Source organism: Rissa tridactyla, chromosome 1 (genome assembly GCF_028500815.1).
Source record: "Rissa tridactyla isolate bRisTri1 chromosome 1, bRisTri1.patW.cur.20221130, whole genome shotgun sequence".
In the NCBI taxonomy this organism is placed as follows: Eukaryota; Metazoa; Chordata; class Aves; order Charadriiformes; family Laridae; genus Rissa; species Rissa tridactyla.
The window spans coordinates 121,773,098-121,786,530 of NC_071466.1; the positions used below are offsets into that span (position 1 = coordinate 121,773,098).

Sequence of the window (13,433 nt, forward strand, 5' to 3'; positions counted from 1 at the left end):
GGTCTAGTTGAAGATGTCCCTGCTTACTGCAGGGGGGTTGGACTAGATGGCCTTTAAAGGTCCCTTCCAACCCAACACATTCTATGATTCTATGATAACTGTAAATAGCACCAGGGACCTGAGGCGTTGTTCCACTTGAAACAATAGCAGCACTATTGTACACCGACTGTATGGTAACGTGAATGACTGCCATGGTTAATTAAAGGAAGCCAGGTCGAGTGGCAGGAAAAAAGGGAGATAGCTCACCTGCTTGCTTGTTTCTGGGTACTGCCCAGCTCGGCCCTCTCCAGAGCAGGCTGCACATAATGTAATTTTGTCAAAATCTGTAGCAAAGTTCTTTCCTGGAGAGCTTCAAGCTGTACCTGTCAAATTGTGTTACTAGTGACTTTTCAGGGCTGTCCCTGCACAACTGGAATTTGCAATTAATATCTTAAATGCTGCTATTTATATACATAGTTGGTCATCTTTTCCTGTCAATAAAACCAAATATGCAGTGCACGGTAGTTAAAAAAAGAAAGAATGAGATGATTATCAGCTGTGTTCAAGAAGCATGACCATGGAGGCAAAGCTACACCTTCCTCCTTAAACTAACATGATTTCCAGCATAGCTGAAAGCACAGGCCATGCCAAACAGCATTCCCATTCTCCAGCTCTGGAAGGAGCTACCCCAGCCAGGACAACAGAGTCCTGTCGGCACTTGTACCTGGCAGAGATGCACCACAGCCAGAACTACACTGAGCTCTGCAACGGTGCCGAAAGGCTCTGTCATCTTCTTTTCAAAACAGCAACCGCTCATAGCTCTTCTTTCCAAAACCTAAGTAAATCAATACTAATTGTTTCTTCGTTCCTTACAATGTGTGTGGTGGCATACTCGCAAAAGCCAGGGAAATGCTTTCAACTCACCACAAGGTGTGCGCTACAGTAATCTTCCCCACCGATTCAATCGTCCTTCCTCACCATTGGTTGTGTGTTCAGGTAGGGCTGAGCACACAACCCAAACGAGATCAGGATGCAGCATACCATATAACATACAAACCCGCTCTGCACTGCAAAATCCACTCCTGATTTACCAGCGAGGTGCTGGGACACAGAGACACTGTACCACAGCAAAGAGCACGCTGGCACAGCCCCAAACTGAACTCACCACTCTCCTGCCTTCAACTATGTTTTCTACTCGATTCTCTTGCCTCACAAGGGCTGGAAATCGTAGCTTTAAAACCGTGCAAAAGTTGGCAAAACTTTGTATCCTCATCTAAGTAAGTGAATTGTGCACAGGGCATTAAGAAAAAATAAAAATCAAAGAATTGGGTAGAACATAGTACAAGAGCTTTCACCTACAGTCTATTTCAAGTACAAAACATGGCCCAGTGGTTTATGATGGCTGTAGTTTATGATCTCTCTTTTTAAGAATTTCACAGGTTTTTCAAACAGGTGCATGGGTAAAGATGAAACACAACCAGGCAAGGGTTTCCTGTCGAACAGGTGCCGAGATCAGTGGCAAATTCCAGGAGACGCTCAAGTCGTTCCAGAGGCAAGTGCCATCATGTACGGCACTAATGCCCCAGCACCATTTTGTGAGTGAAATTAACTTTCTCTCTCACCTCAAGATGACACCATGCAGTGTATTCAGATATCACTCCCTTACCCTGACAGAAATGCAACCACTGCCCAAGCGGTGGGATCCAACAGCTTCTTGCCAGGAAGCACCACCAAAACCAAGACCACCGGTGTTATCAGGGGTAGAATATTCAGGCAACTCGAAGAAACTGTGACCACTGTGGGGACACACTGGGACACTTGTTCTTGGAAGAAACAACACAAAACGTGCCATTGGCAGGGTGGCAACTACTGGCCAAAACCCCAAGCTTTAATTCTGTTGAGGAGGTCATAAGTTTCAAATTATTGCAGCAAAAAGGACCACATGCCACCTCTACCTGAGCACCCCTTTTCGGGGAGGGGGGGTTGGTCCTGTGCTGCTACAGAGCCAAGATGTTGCCTATCTTGCACCAGATCTGCAGGGCTGCAACCTTAAACGTACAGACAAACAAGCCCAGCTTTAAAAAACACTGTTGTTTCAAGTCAGCCCAAAGTTTTATTTGTTGACACGATGAGTGCCATCTGTTTTGCTGGCTGACACTACTTTCTCCAGAACACTTCAGCTGTCACTTTATATTTTGCCTGTTTGCAGAAGCTTGTCTCCCATTTCTTTTTTAAACTTTCATGTTTATGCAACACTTTCAGACACCTTCCAGAACAAAATTTCTGGACTCTCCTAGGAGTTTATTTCTACAAAGATAACTTCAGTATTAACTGAGCCATGGCTTTAAGTCTGGAGCACACACTCACAGACAGGGTTTTGTTTGTTTGTTTGTTTAAAAAAGGAACACAAAAGAAAAGACAACTAAAATATTGTAACTGATCTGACTAGTGGCATGCTTCATACTGAAAAAAAAATGTTTTGAGTGAACTTGCCTTTTAAATAACAAAAGTGCCTTTTCTAGGCTGCTTTTCATGTTTCAGTTCAAAAAATTTAAACTAAACCTGGCATTTTAATTTTCTGACTGCTACACACTATGATGTTCCATCATAGCAGTCAGGAAATCTAAACAATCTACAGGTTTTAGAATAGTTTCCATTAGTTTTGTTGAACTTTGAGCCTCCTAGAGAACAAATATAAAAGACAAGATCTCTTGAATTTCTGGATATGGTATTTGCTACCACCAACCAGAACTTCTAGCACCATCCTTTTGGAGGGTATCTGCTGGCAGCATCCTATCTGCTGTTACCAACTTCAAACTCAACTTTGTACTAAAAAACAAGTATGAAACACGTTCCATAGACAACTTAAAACACGACCACAGGCAACACCGAAAGCCGAAGGATCACTGAGGGATACACGAGAACAAGGAAAAGAGCAGGCAGGAGAGTCCATGAAAGTTCAAGCTTAAACTGGATGTGTGTTGTCACTCCACAGGGCAGAAAGGTGGGAGCACCGTTCTCCTTCTCAGACACAGGCTCGATGGGTACAGCCACAAAACAGCATTCAGGCTCACAAAAGGGTAGGCAGAAATTGAAGACAAAAAGCTCAGAATAAAACAATGCAAGCTGTAAGGCGTGAAACAAATGGGAAGTGTGAAAGAGCTAAAAAGGTGCAGCTTGTCTAAGCAAAAGCAAATAATGCAGAAGACTTTCAGATTATTTCTCGAAAGCTTAAAAAAAGAGGGGGAGAGACTAGTTAAGAGTATTTCCACCAGTGACAGGTTTAAATTATGAGGTAGAGGATGAAATTTAAAAAGGAAACATTACTGTCTGGAAGCCCTGGAAAAACTTCCTGACCTTGAGGTATTCTTGGCCGTGGCACATCCCCTGTGGAGAAGGGAACTGCCCGCCCAGAGAGGCCAGTGGAGAGCCTGCCAGAGGGAACCAGCACTCCCGGGTTGGAGCGGGACAACTTCATCTGGCAAGCCCTTTCCATTTCTGTACTTAAAATCTTATTGCAGTGCTATCCTATTTCACAAATATATGCTTTTTTATATATATATATATATATATATATATATCTGTTGCGTATTAGACAGCAATTAAGTATCTGACTGTACAGAACTAATTAATTCCTTTGACTTAATCCCAGAGAGAACATTCTACAGTATTAAAATTGTCAGTCAGCAAACAAAATAAACCAACATAATTGCTTTTAAACTACATACTTGACAGATGTCTTACATATCGTTCTATATAATATTAGACAAAGCCATCTTCTGAAACCACAGCCGCCTTTCATTCTATTCCTTTGCTGATAAAGGATTATTTTTTTTAAATTTAAAATATATAACCTACAGTGGAGGATAGTGGAACAGTTCAATTAATACTGTTCTTTTAAACAACAGATAACCCAAATCCAACCCCTACACGGATTTTTTTATTAATCAGAAATATCTTCACAGTAAGTCGTCTTTTTACTTAAGTGTACTATATTTTGCTTGTCAGCATACCTTGGAAAACAAGACTGTTAGAGGGAGATGATGGTGAGACAACTACTTTTTTTCTTCTATATTTATCAAGTAAATATACTTATAGACAGTACTTCATAAAAAAACCTCCATCAATATGTTAATCATACAAATGTATTTTGAAGATCAAGGGGAACAGAGAACACAGCTAGCTAAGATAACTCATTTACCTTTGTCTTTTCACCAATAACATTTCTCTCCAGCTCAGCTATTTTTCTGTTTAGATGATCCAATATTTCCTTCTCTTTCAGCAGCTCTGTTGTTTCAGATTTCTGTTCCCCATCCAAAAGGGCACATTCCATATCCAACTAGGAACACAAAACATTTTTCAGAAGCAGTCCAGATTAAGAAGAAATCTTGATACACTCTGGGGGAAGGGGGGCGAGTTGGTGATTATTCACAACAGAGAAACTTTTAAAAAATAAAATAAAAAACAAAAATTAAGGTTTACTCCCACAAAAGAAAGTTAAAAAAAAGAGATCACAAATCTGAGAAAAAGTAAAACTGCAACATAAAATACGACAAAATAAAGTCCAAACCAACTTTAGTTTGAAGATTCTTTTTTCCAAAACTTTTTCTTTTCTAACACTTCTCTCCCGTGCTTCCTCCTGTTACGATACTGTACCAGCTCTCTGTGCCCAGGCTCCGTAGGAAACCCTTCTGGAACAGCTGTTTCTTTCCTGTCGCTGATAATTGGAGCAAGCACAACCCAAATGCCTGGCCAGCTTAGTCTGCAACTGTGAGATTCCAGAAGGCAAGCGGGTGCCAACATACCCTTGCCACTGTAAAGCCAAGGAGGTTTAAAAGGAAGTTGTCTCACTTCCTTTCTCTTTAAACAGTCACAGGAGATGCCACCATAAAACTCCCAAGCGACACAAGGTATTTGGATCAATTGAGTGACCATTCAACAAGATTGTTCTAATTCCACTTAGGAGTATAACGGTTACAGCTGGGAAAGGCTAATCTGAGCATCACATCCATCTCTCTGCTGGGGAAAAATAACCTTCACAGTAGGAGACCGCCAGGTCCGTAATTCTGTGCCTAATTCTGGTGAAAAAGTACAGAACGTGAAGGCTACATACATCCGTGAGTTCCCTATGTACTTGCTGAAGCCATCAAACTTATGTTATGTAGACATACCTAACAAGCAAGACATTTAAAACCAAAACTATTTCATACCTCTCTCGAGGATTCATCCATCTGGTCATTTAAATCTTTGATCTTCTGCTCAAGTTCTTCCAAGTTATTTAGGATTACTATGCGCTCCTCCTCCAGTCGACCAAGCTCCTGCCCTCTTTGCTCATCGCTTGTGCATTCTGGTATCTGCAGTTACAAGTTACAAGAGGTTCATTAGAAACAGAGTTAAACACTGTCTTTCCTTCCCCCTTTCATAGCGTGTTCATATTTTAGACAAGTACTGTACTGCTGGGTTTGAACCTCTTACATATTTCATATCTACTATATTGCTATTTCTATATTTGGAAGGTGCACAAGAGAAACAAACATGATACTTTACTTCCAGGCACTGGAAGTAAATACTATACTTAACAGTAAATCCTATTCATACTACAGGAATTAGTATAACCTTACCTTTGAGAATACTTCACATGCTGTGCTATTTAGGTTGTAAAAATCTAATTTTCCCTTATAAAAATAACACAGATAGATGAAGATGCTTTTTACGTAAATTTCAGCTGCTCATATAATAAAAGACAGGAGGTAGGATAGGACATTTTTGTAACCAGCCATAAGATGAGCAGCTTATGTAAAATCAGGAAAAAAGTCGGTTCTGTCTCCCCGGTTAGCACCGAGGAAGCAGTACCTTTAACGTCGCTCTTTTCGTTGCCAGATAACTATGCCAAGAATTGAACAACATTATTAAGAAAATACCTGTGATCTTATACCAGCAAAAGGCTAGATCAAAGAGCATTGAGTTTCAAATGTATTCTTCATGTTCATCTGACCCCAGGGGCTTGCGATCCAATTACTCTGGTAAGGCTGCTCGCTCATTGTCCCCAGTCGGAATTAGGAGTGGGCTGCGCTAACCATGGGGCCGCACAGCCTTGCTCAGAAGAGGCTCAGCTCAGCTACCGAATGGCTATTCTGAGAGCGGGCATTTTATCCTGGGACAAATCTGATCTCGATATTTTAAAAACAATGAGCTGTGTTTCATTAACACAGTTGCTTGTTACCGCTTTTCTCACGGCTTAGCAGAACAGCCTTTACGATGAATGAATGAATGGTATTCCTTGATTAGCATTAGTAATCCTAGCAGGAAAGCCTCTTTTTGTCCAGCATCCTGTTCGGATAATGCTGACATAACATCTTCGATTTCAACTTCCTAATAAGGGTTCAAAATAGGATCTCTGACTTGCACAAAGAAAGCAACAAACAGGAAAGAAATGCAAGACCGCAGTAACTTGTAAATGAAATCTCTTACTACCTTTTCAACACAAAAAGGCCAAGTAAAGACATAACAGCATGTTTCTGTTCAACATAATTTCACACCGAAAGACTCAGCAGAGATTTCCCGAGACTTAACCCTTTATAAGATAAAATGTTTTTCTATCACACCTCTTTTCCTCTACACACGCTTAACATCTTTATAGTCAGTAGAAGCATGTAAGTTAAGCAGAGGTTAAATACAATTCCTGTTAGGCATATAACCGTGCTGAAGCTCATACCGTGTGTAAATAGCAGTAAAAAGGAGAGACACAAAGTATTTTGAAGGTGTGAACTTGCTAAACAGAAACCTGCTTTTATGGCTGTGCTTGGTCTTTTTATGCTCCTGATTCTAACTCTTGAGTACAGTTATTTAACGCACTGCCCGTCACCAGGACTTGCTGCACTGCTGGTCTGGCACACCAAAGCCTAGGCACTGACCCAAGATGACAAAAGTCTCTTGCCCTAGCCCCAGCAGAGTCTGCTGCTGCCCCAGCTGAAGGAAATTCTTAGAAATGCTGTGAGCTTGGTTTTTTCAAAGGACAACGCCCCTTCAGCAACAGAAGAGCCGGGTGAAGTACACAGGAAAGGAGCTGCAGCTTATTAAGCACAAGAGTTGGGTGCGAGCGGCCGGAGGGTGGCTGCTGCCCCACGCCCCATGAGAGGCAACAGCTGATTTGACAAGTGGCTCGGGTCCAGCCTCGGGAAAGGAGACAGGACAGTAAATTCGGCTCAGGCAACTCCTCTTCACCTCCTGTGTGACCATTCTGGTTTGCCCACGAAAACATGCTCCTGTTATAGAAGACAGGAGCCCCCGGGTGGGAGAAGACGGCAGAGCTTCTCTTCCCTCCTACATCCCAGCACGGTGCCAAGCAGGGTTCCTGAAACCTTCCTTATCTGTAGTTGTTCAAGCAAATCCCTGTCCCTCAGAAAATCTTAAAACTCTTCCTGAACTGTACATCCCTCTGAAAAAAAACAACTTCCAGTACTAATAGCTTCCACAGAAAATGAAATAATCATTTGCTGGCTGCTAAATTGCACGAGCTCTGAGATGAATTCTCACATCCAAACAATCCTAACCATTCAAGACCAGGCTGGATGGGGCTTTGAGCAACCTGGTCTAGTGGGAGGTGTCCCTGCCCATGGCAGGGGGCTTGGAACTAGATGATCTTAAACGTCCCTCCCAACCCAAACCATTCTGTGATTCTAACCGTGGTCCCTGTCAGGACAGCTGACTCCTAGCGGAGGATTTCAAGCAGTCGAACACGGTTTGTGCTCTTTCCTCCTACAGAGCATTACCTTTGGTGTGATGCTTAGGTAGGACGATTCAGTGGCATCCTTCAGGAAGCCCGGAGCAGCAAAAGGTGGAGGCTTCGTGCTTTCGTTGAAGTGCTCGTCGGCTCTCAACCCTCTCGGCGGGAGGAAAGCAGCAGTGCTGCGGCTGTGGTTGCTCAGCTCCGAGAAATCCGAATCGCTGGCAGACGATTTCAAGTGGCTTCTGAACCTCGTTTCCAGATTCATCTGGGAGTCTTCGAACACCGAATCCTCATCGGAGAGCTGAAGTTTTTCGAGTTCTTTGTTAATTTTTTGAACATCAGCAACTGTTGTAGCTGCAGCGGGGTCGCTGTCAGATTTGGAGTATTCTGCACACAGATTGAGGATTGTCTCCAGCCGCTGTCGTTCCTAGTTTAAAAAAAGACAAGAGCAATAAGCGTCAAATGTGAGCTAAAGTAAAGAGGAAGTTAAAAAAACGTTTGCTGGGGTTTTTTTTTTAGGTTTTTTTTTTTTTTTAGAGTGAAGGATTAAAGTCCTCCAGTTGCAGGTATATCGCTAGCACTTAGAGATAATTAATAGATTTACATAAATAAATTACAGTGCAAGATGAAGAATCAAAGTTAACATGGAAGAAGAACTTAAAGAATTAAAAGTACATTTCACAGAAATGAATAGCTCTTTAAATAAGATGTTCTAACACTTATTTATCTTTCCAATGTAGAAAATTTTAATATTAATATTGTTTATTCAGTTTGTAACCATACCCCATTTGTATGTACACATGTATGTACACATGTCCAGTGAGCTCACTGCATAAATCACTAATTGTTCCACTTCACACTTATGCTATACTCCCACCAAGCTGCAAAGTATCACACAGATTTTCCATGAACTCACTTATTCCTGACTTTTTTTGATTTTCTGTTTTATTAACTTTGATTCCCTTTTTTGGGAGAAACGCACAGTTTTAGGAGCATTAACAGAAAAATGAGGCATCACATCTAAAATACAACAGATGCCAAATGCACAGAAGTGGGGGAAATTTTTATTTACCAGTTAACTCAAATTCCCTATGGATTCATACTAACATTTCGAACTTGAGAATCTGAATAGCTGTGCCAGTTTGACCTGATGTGCTTCAAGTTGCTACAAACATTTAATTCACAAAGGATTTCTAGATCCTATGATACTTTATAAAACGTACCAGAAAGCTGTATTTTTTTTATTTTACTGTACGCATAGCTTCCTGTAACTTCTATTTCAGATAGAGGTAATGCTTTTATGTAATTTCATGTTTCTTTTGCTAAAGAAGAAAAATAAAGTAAATAAAAATTTGCTTACCATAAGCCTATTGAAAATTCTGCTGGAAAAAAGATCACTGTGAGAGTTCCATGCTTGGCATTAATACCTGCACTAATGACCTCATTTCTGATTTCTAGGAAATGCTGCTTATTTTCAGGAGTATTTAAAAAGAAAGCCGAAAACCCCAAATCCTCAGCCTCCTTCCCCAGGAACCACTGCAGATATAGTCGCTTTCCAAGCTCTGGCACTACATTTCCAAACAAGATTTGCAAAGCAGCTATTTCTGACAGCCCGAACGCTCCCTGTGCCCAACAGCGAGTGATAACAAGGATCAAGCAAAGCAGTCCGGGCCATGCATTGCCTGCCCTCCCCTTGCAGCAAGCCACTGGTGTTTTTATGAAAATTTATCGCTGGTTTACAAGCGCCCAGCTTTTTATACAGCTGCCGAGAGATTACCCGGTGGTGCGCACTACGCGTTCGCATCACCCCGCACCACCCGCAGTTAAGAGCTGCATTTTGGAGCTGGAGAACCCATCCGAACCCATCCCAGATGGTTCAACTCAAGCACTGCCCAACCAAGCGAGCGCCGCGAGACAGAAATTTTGCCTTCAGGTAGCTTATTCCCAGGTTCCCACTGCAGGTTTCCTCTGAAGCCTCCTGCAACGGCACCGGCAGAGAGGAGCCGCTGAAATAAGGGAGCCCAGGGCAGCTGCAGGACAGCAATTGCTAGCTCGTATTTTCCACCAAATGGGTCCAGCAGATTCTGCAGGCATCCTTTAACCCCAAACGATCGACATAATTATAACTCCCCGAAGCCTTGTTCCCTCCACGCAACCACTGCCAGACCCTCAGCCTGTTCCCTTACCCCTCCAACGCCGCTATCCTCCCTCTTACTAAGTCTTTTTGGCCAGGCAACCCAATTCCTAAAGCGCTGTGCAAGTGCTGGCCGGGATCGCCGGTAATTATGCAGCTCTCCCCGTCGCGATGGCACTGGGCCTGGCCCTCTCATACGGTCGTCGTAATGGTATTAGATGGGAAGCACGGCATCAGGACACGAAGTCCCATCCTTCCCGGCAACAACAGGGTATATCAGGTTACCCCGTGCCAAGCCTCCATCCCTTCAATAATAATAATAATAGGAAATGGCAAATTTCAAAGCACAGCCGCTGCTCATCCCAGCCCAAGCACTCAGGTGAGGGGCTCTCACTGCAAACCTGCAGTCAGAAAAAAAAAAAAAAAAAAAAAGGAGGGGGGGGATTCTTCCCCCCCCCGGCCCAAGCCTCAGATGCTCAGGAAAGCTTAAAAATTGCAGGAAAACCTCTGCCAGTCTTCAAAAAAATTCCTGATGAACTTTCAGACACATTACAGAAATACCGATATCTCTCACTTCTATTTTGACATGTGCCGAGAGGCTTAGGGACAGGAAGCTCTGTGGTTATTTTATACGCTCTATTCTCATCATTTCATCTCGGCCAACTCATTCCAGCTCCAGCACACCTGCATTTAACTGTTTCCAGCATAAATTTCTGAGTCAAGCAGCAAGCTAGGAAAGCACCCCTGCAATGGAAAGTGCAAAAGCATTAACACATGGAAAATTCAGTCAATAAATTTGCAAGAAATGCCACACAAGTTATTTGTGATGCCGAACACAGCAGAGGGAAAAAAAAGGTACGTCAAAAGAAGGTAACTGGTTTAAATTTGGCTCTGGTGGGAGGGGAGGGTGTTGAGTCAAGCCTTTCAGTGTATTTCCCCATAAAATGTCCTTTCTAACAGACTAAAACATCTCCAAGTATTTTCAGTGTATCTCTTACCTGCTACGAAAAGGGGTACACAGGTCTTGTGCGCTTTCTGCCTGAGAAGTTTCACCAATCCTGACTTTGCAAAGCTACAAACCAACTATGGATGGCTGCAAATTTAGGTGTGGAAAGAGAAGGGTGGGATAAGGGGATAACCCCCCTCCTCTGTTATTGATTAGCAATGACCTTAGAGACATCCCTGGCACACTGTAAAGAAAAATGCTCCAAAATAGCAGAGGTATATATCTCCTGCTTTTTTAACAACATCACGTCAGTGATTCCGGGATTTGTTCATCTGTTGCATGTCACGTATATGACTTTTACAAATGCCTAGAGGTGATGCTATATCTAGATATCAAGGCAAGACTTGGTTAATCAGCTGTGGCAAGCAGGAAGCTTTTTAGAAAAGTGCCATTAGCAACTGGATAACCCCAGATTTCATTAAAAATACATGTGCAGTCTATCCTTTGTGACCCACGCTAATGAGAATTATGGCTAGCCTGTGCAGCCAGGGCTCCCTTTGCCTGAAGAAGAGGCTGTTGCTTTTTTTGGCCACCAAAGAACAGCACTTTCCCATTGTTGCTCTTCAAAAACCTCACAGACAGGCAAGCAACCAGCTTCACAGCAAAAGCTTGGAGCAGCGGCTAGTCTAAAAGGATGGGAGGGGGGAAGAGGCAGAGAGCCCGGGGAAGGGAGCAGCAGAAACTCCCCAAACTTACTTTCTTACAGACACATTCAGTACCCCGCAGGCAAGAGGCAGGAGAAAGGTTTCTCTTTCCTTCCTGCATTTCTAAGGAGCTGGTGACTTCACACCTGTCAAGATACCGAGAAGCTTATTTCAAAGCTAGACTTTAACTGGATCTGAGAAGAGCTCACCAACTGTTCCTCCTCTTCCCTCCAGTTTGCACCAGCTTCTCACTTCAGCCTCCTTTATTTTCTCATTTTCAGCCCTTGCTTTGCTATAGTTAGCCTTTTGGCTCTGAGGTGACCACCAGCAGCACAGAACTCAGAGAAAGCGCCCATATTTCATGTCTGTCTCCCACAGGCAATGCGCGGGCACCTCCGGGGAGAGGCACCTCCATGGAGAAGCGCCGCAGAGAGACCACCTCGGCTCAGAGCAGGGACCGGGCTGGCACACCTTGTCCTCACCTTCCCGCTACAGGTACAGAAGAAACAGAGCAGCAAAAGCAGAGTAGATCAGTGGTGGCATGGAGTAGAGCCAGCCTCCAGGGAGGAACTGAGCAGACGATTTTCCGCAGAATGAGCTCCTCCATGTGCAGGCACGTATTCAGCTCCTGAGGAAATGCTGCCGGCTTCCAAAATAACGAACGTGCGCTTACAAATTATCACCTCTGGGCACCCAGAAGCGCAAGCCCAGGTTTTCAGCAAAGTACTGTGCTTTGTTCGGATCAGTGCCCTTTTGCCCCTACAGTACCTATGCAGATGCTCCTTTTTCAAATCATGGTGACGGAAGGAGCCTAAGGACTAGAGCTCCAGTGCAGTACTTAAGTTCTGTACATAAAAATAGGTCTCCTGAAACCGATTTCTTGCTGGCTCGTGTTGTTATTTTGCATAAAATTTATAGCTGCAAAAATTAAGCATAAGTAATCCACACTTTGCATTATTAAAGATCCCACGGAAATGTTTTGGAACACAACTGAAACTGAACGTTCCTGAAAATGTACTGTCTTGTCAATATTAATTATATTCTGCAGGGTTTTTTTATCCTATTATATGGGACTTGTTCGTTTGCTAAAGTAAATTAATGTTAAGTAGCTATTCTGTAACACTATAGAGACTTTGAAATCCTTGTGGCGGGAAAAATTGCCTTGATCTAGCCTTTCTCTACTTGGCTGGGGTTCCTGTAAGAGGTAAGTAACACTTTTACATGCAGCTTGGGTACTTTATGTTTAAAGGGTCTATAAAAAGACACGGTGCCAAGATAAATTTATAAAACATGTATGAGGTTTTTCCACCCTGTATGGGAGATTTAAATAAACTCTATTAACCATAATTTTAAAGCAGTACCACCTTGAAAATTCAAAAATATTTTCATTTCATTTTCCCCTCACACAAGCACATCTTACTAAATTGTAATATACCAATGCAAACCAGGCACAAGGATATTCTGTACTATTTCCTACTTAATGAAATTCAGTGCTCTTCTGACTGTGAAGAAGTGGACTATGAAATGAGCTCCTTGAATTTTACTATTGCTCTTCCAGGCATCGGTCATATAAACCGAAACCTCTCCCAGCACAATTCCCGCACCTAGTGAAACTTCATTAACAACCACCCGTACAGACAGCTGGCCTGTGGAAGGTATCATGTAGACACCGCACATGTAATTTTTAAGCACCTACCACCATCTAGAGGAAATACATTGTACTGCCAAAAAAAAAGCCGTAGAAAAAATCAAGTTCAGTGCTGTTCAAGTGAGCAGGCATCAAACAAAACAGACGGCCTTAATATCTATCTGACTGTGTTGCTTGTGCTGTTCCATCCCCGACCTCCCCGCAGGCCGAAGAGAAAGACTGCCTTTCAGTTCCAGCAGCTGCCACAGTTGGGCTTTTGTCTCAGATAGGAAAAAAAAGAGTGAGATTTCCTC

At 42.8% G+C, this 13,433-nt stretch overlaps 1 protein-coding gene across 6 annotated transcripts in view; it reads right to left on the reverse strand.

The window, feature by feature from the left end:
- PHLDB2 (pleckstrin homology like domain family B member 2) overlaps positions 1 to 13,433 on the reverse strand; it is a 128,343-nt gene that overhangs the window by 40,276 nt on the left and 74,634 nt on the right. For all 6 annotated transcript variants that reach the window (XM_054189091.1, XM_054189092.1, XM_054189093.1 and 3 more), the window contains 3 exons: positions 7,752 to 8,135; positions 5,190 to 5,333; positions 4,181 to 4,318 (listed from right to left, as the gene is read on the reverse strand). In XM_054189091.1, coding sequence (XP_054045066.1) covers positions 4,181 to 4,318; positions 5,190 to 5,333; positions 7,752 to 8,135 — 666 coding nt within the window. The remainder of the gene's footprint in view (positions 1 to 4,180; positions 4,319 to 5,189; positions 5,334 to 7,751; positions 8,136 to 13,433) is intronic.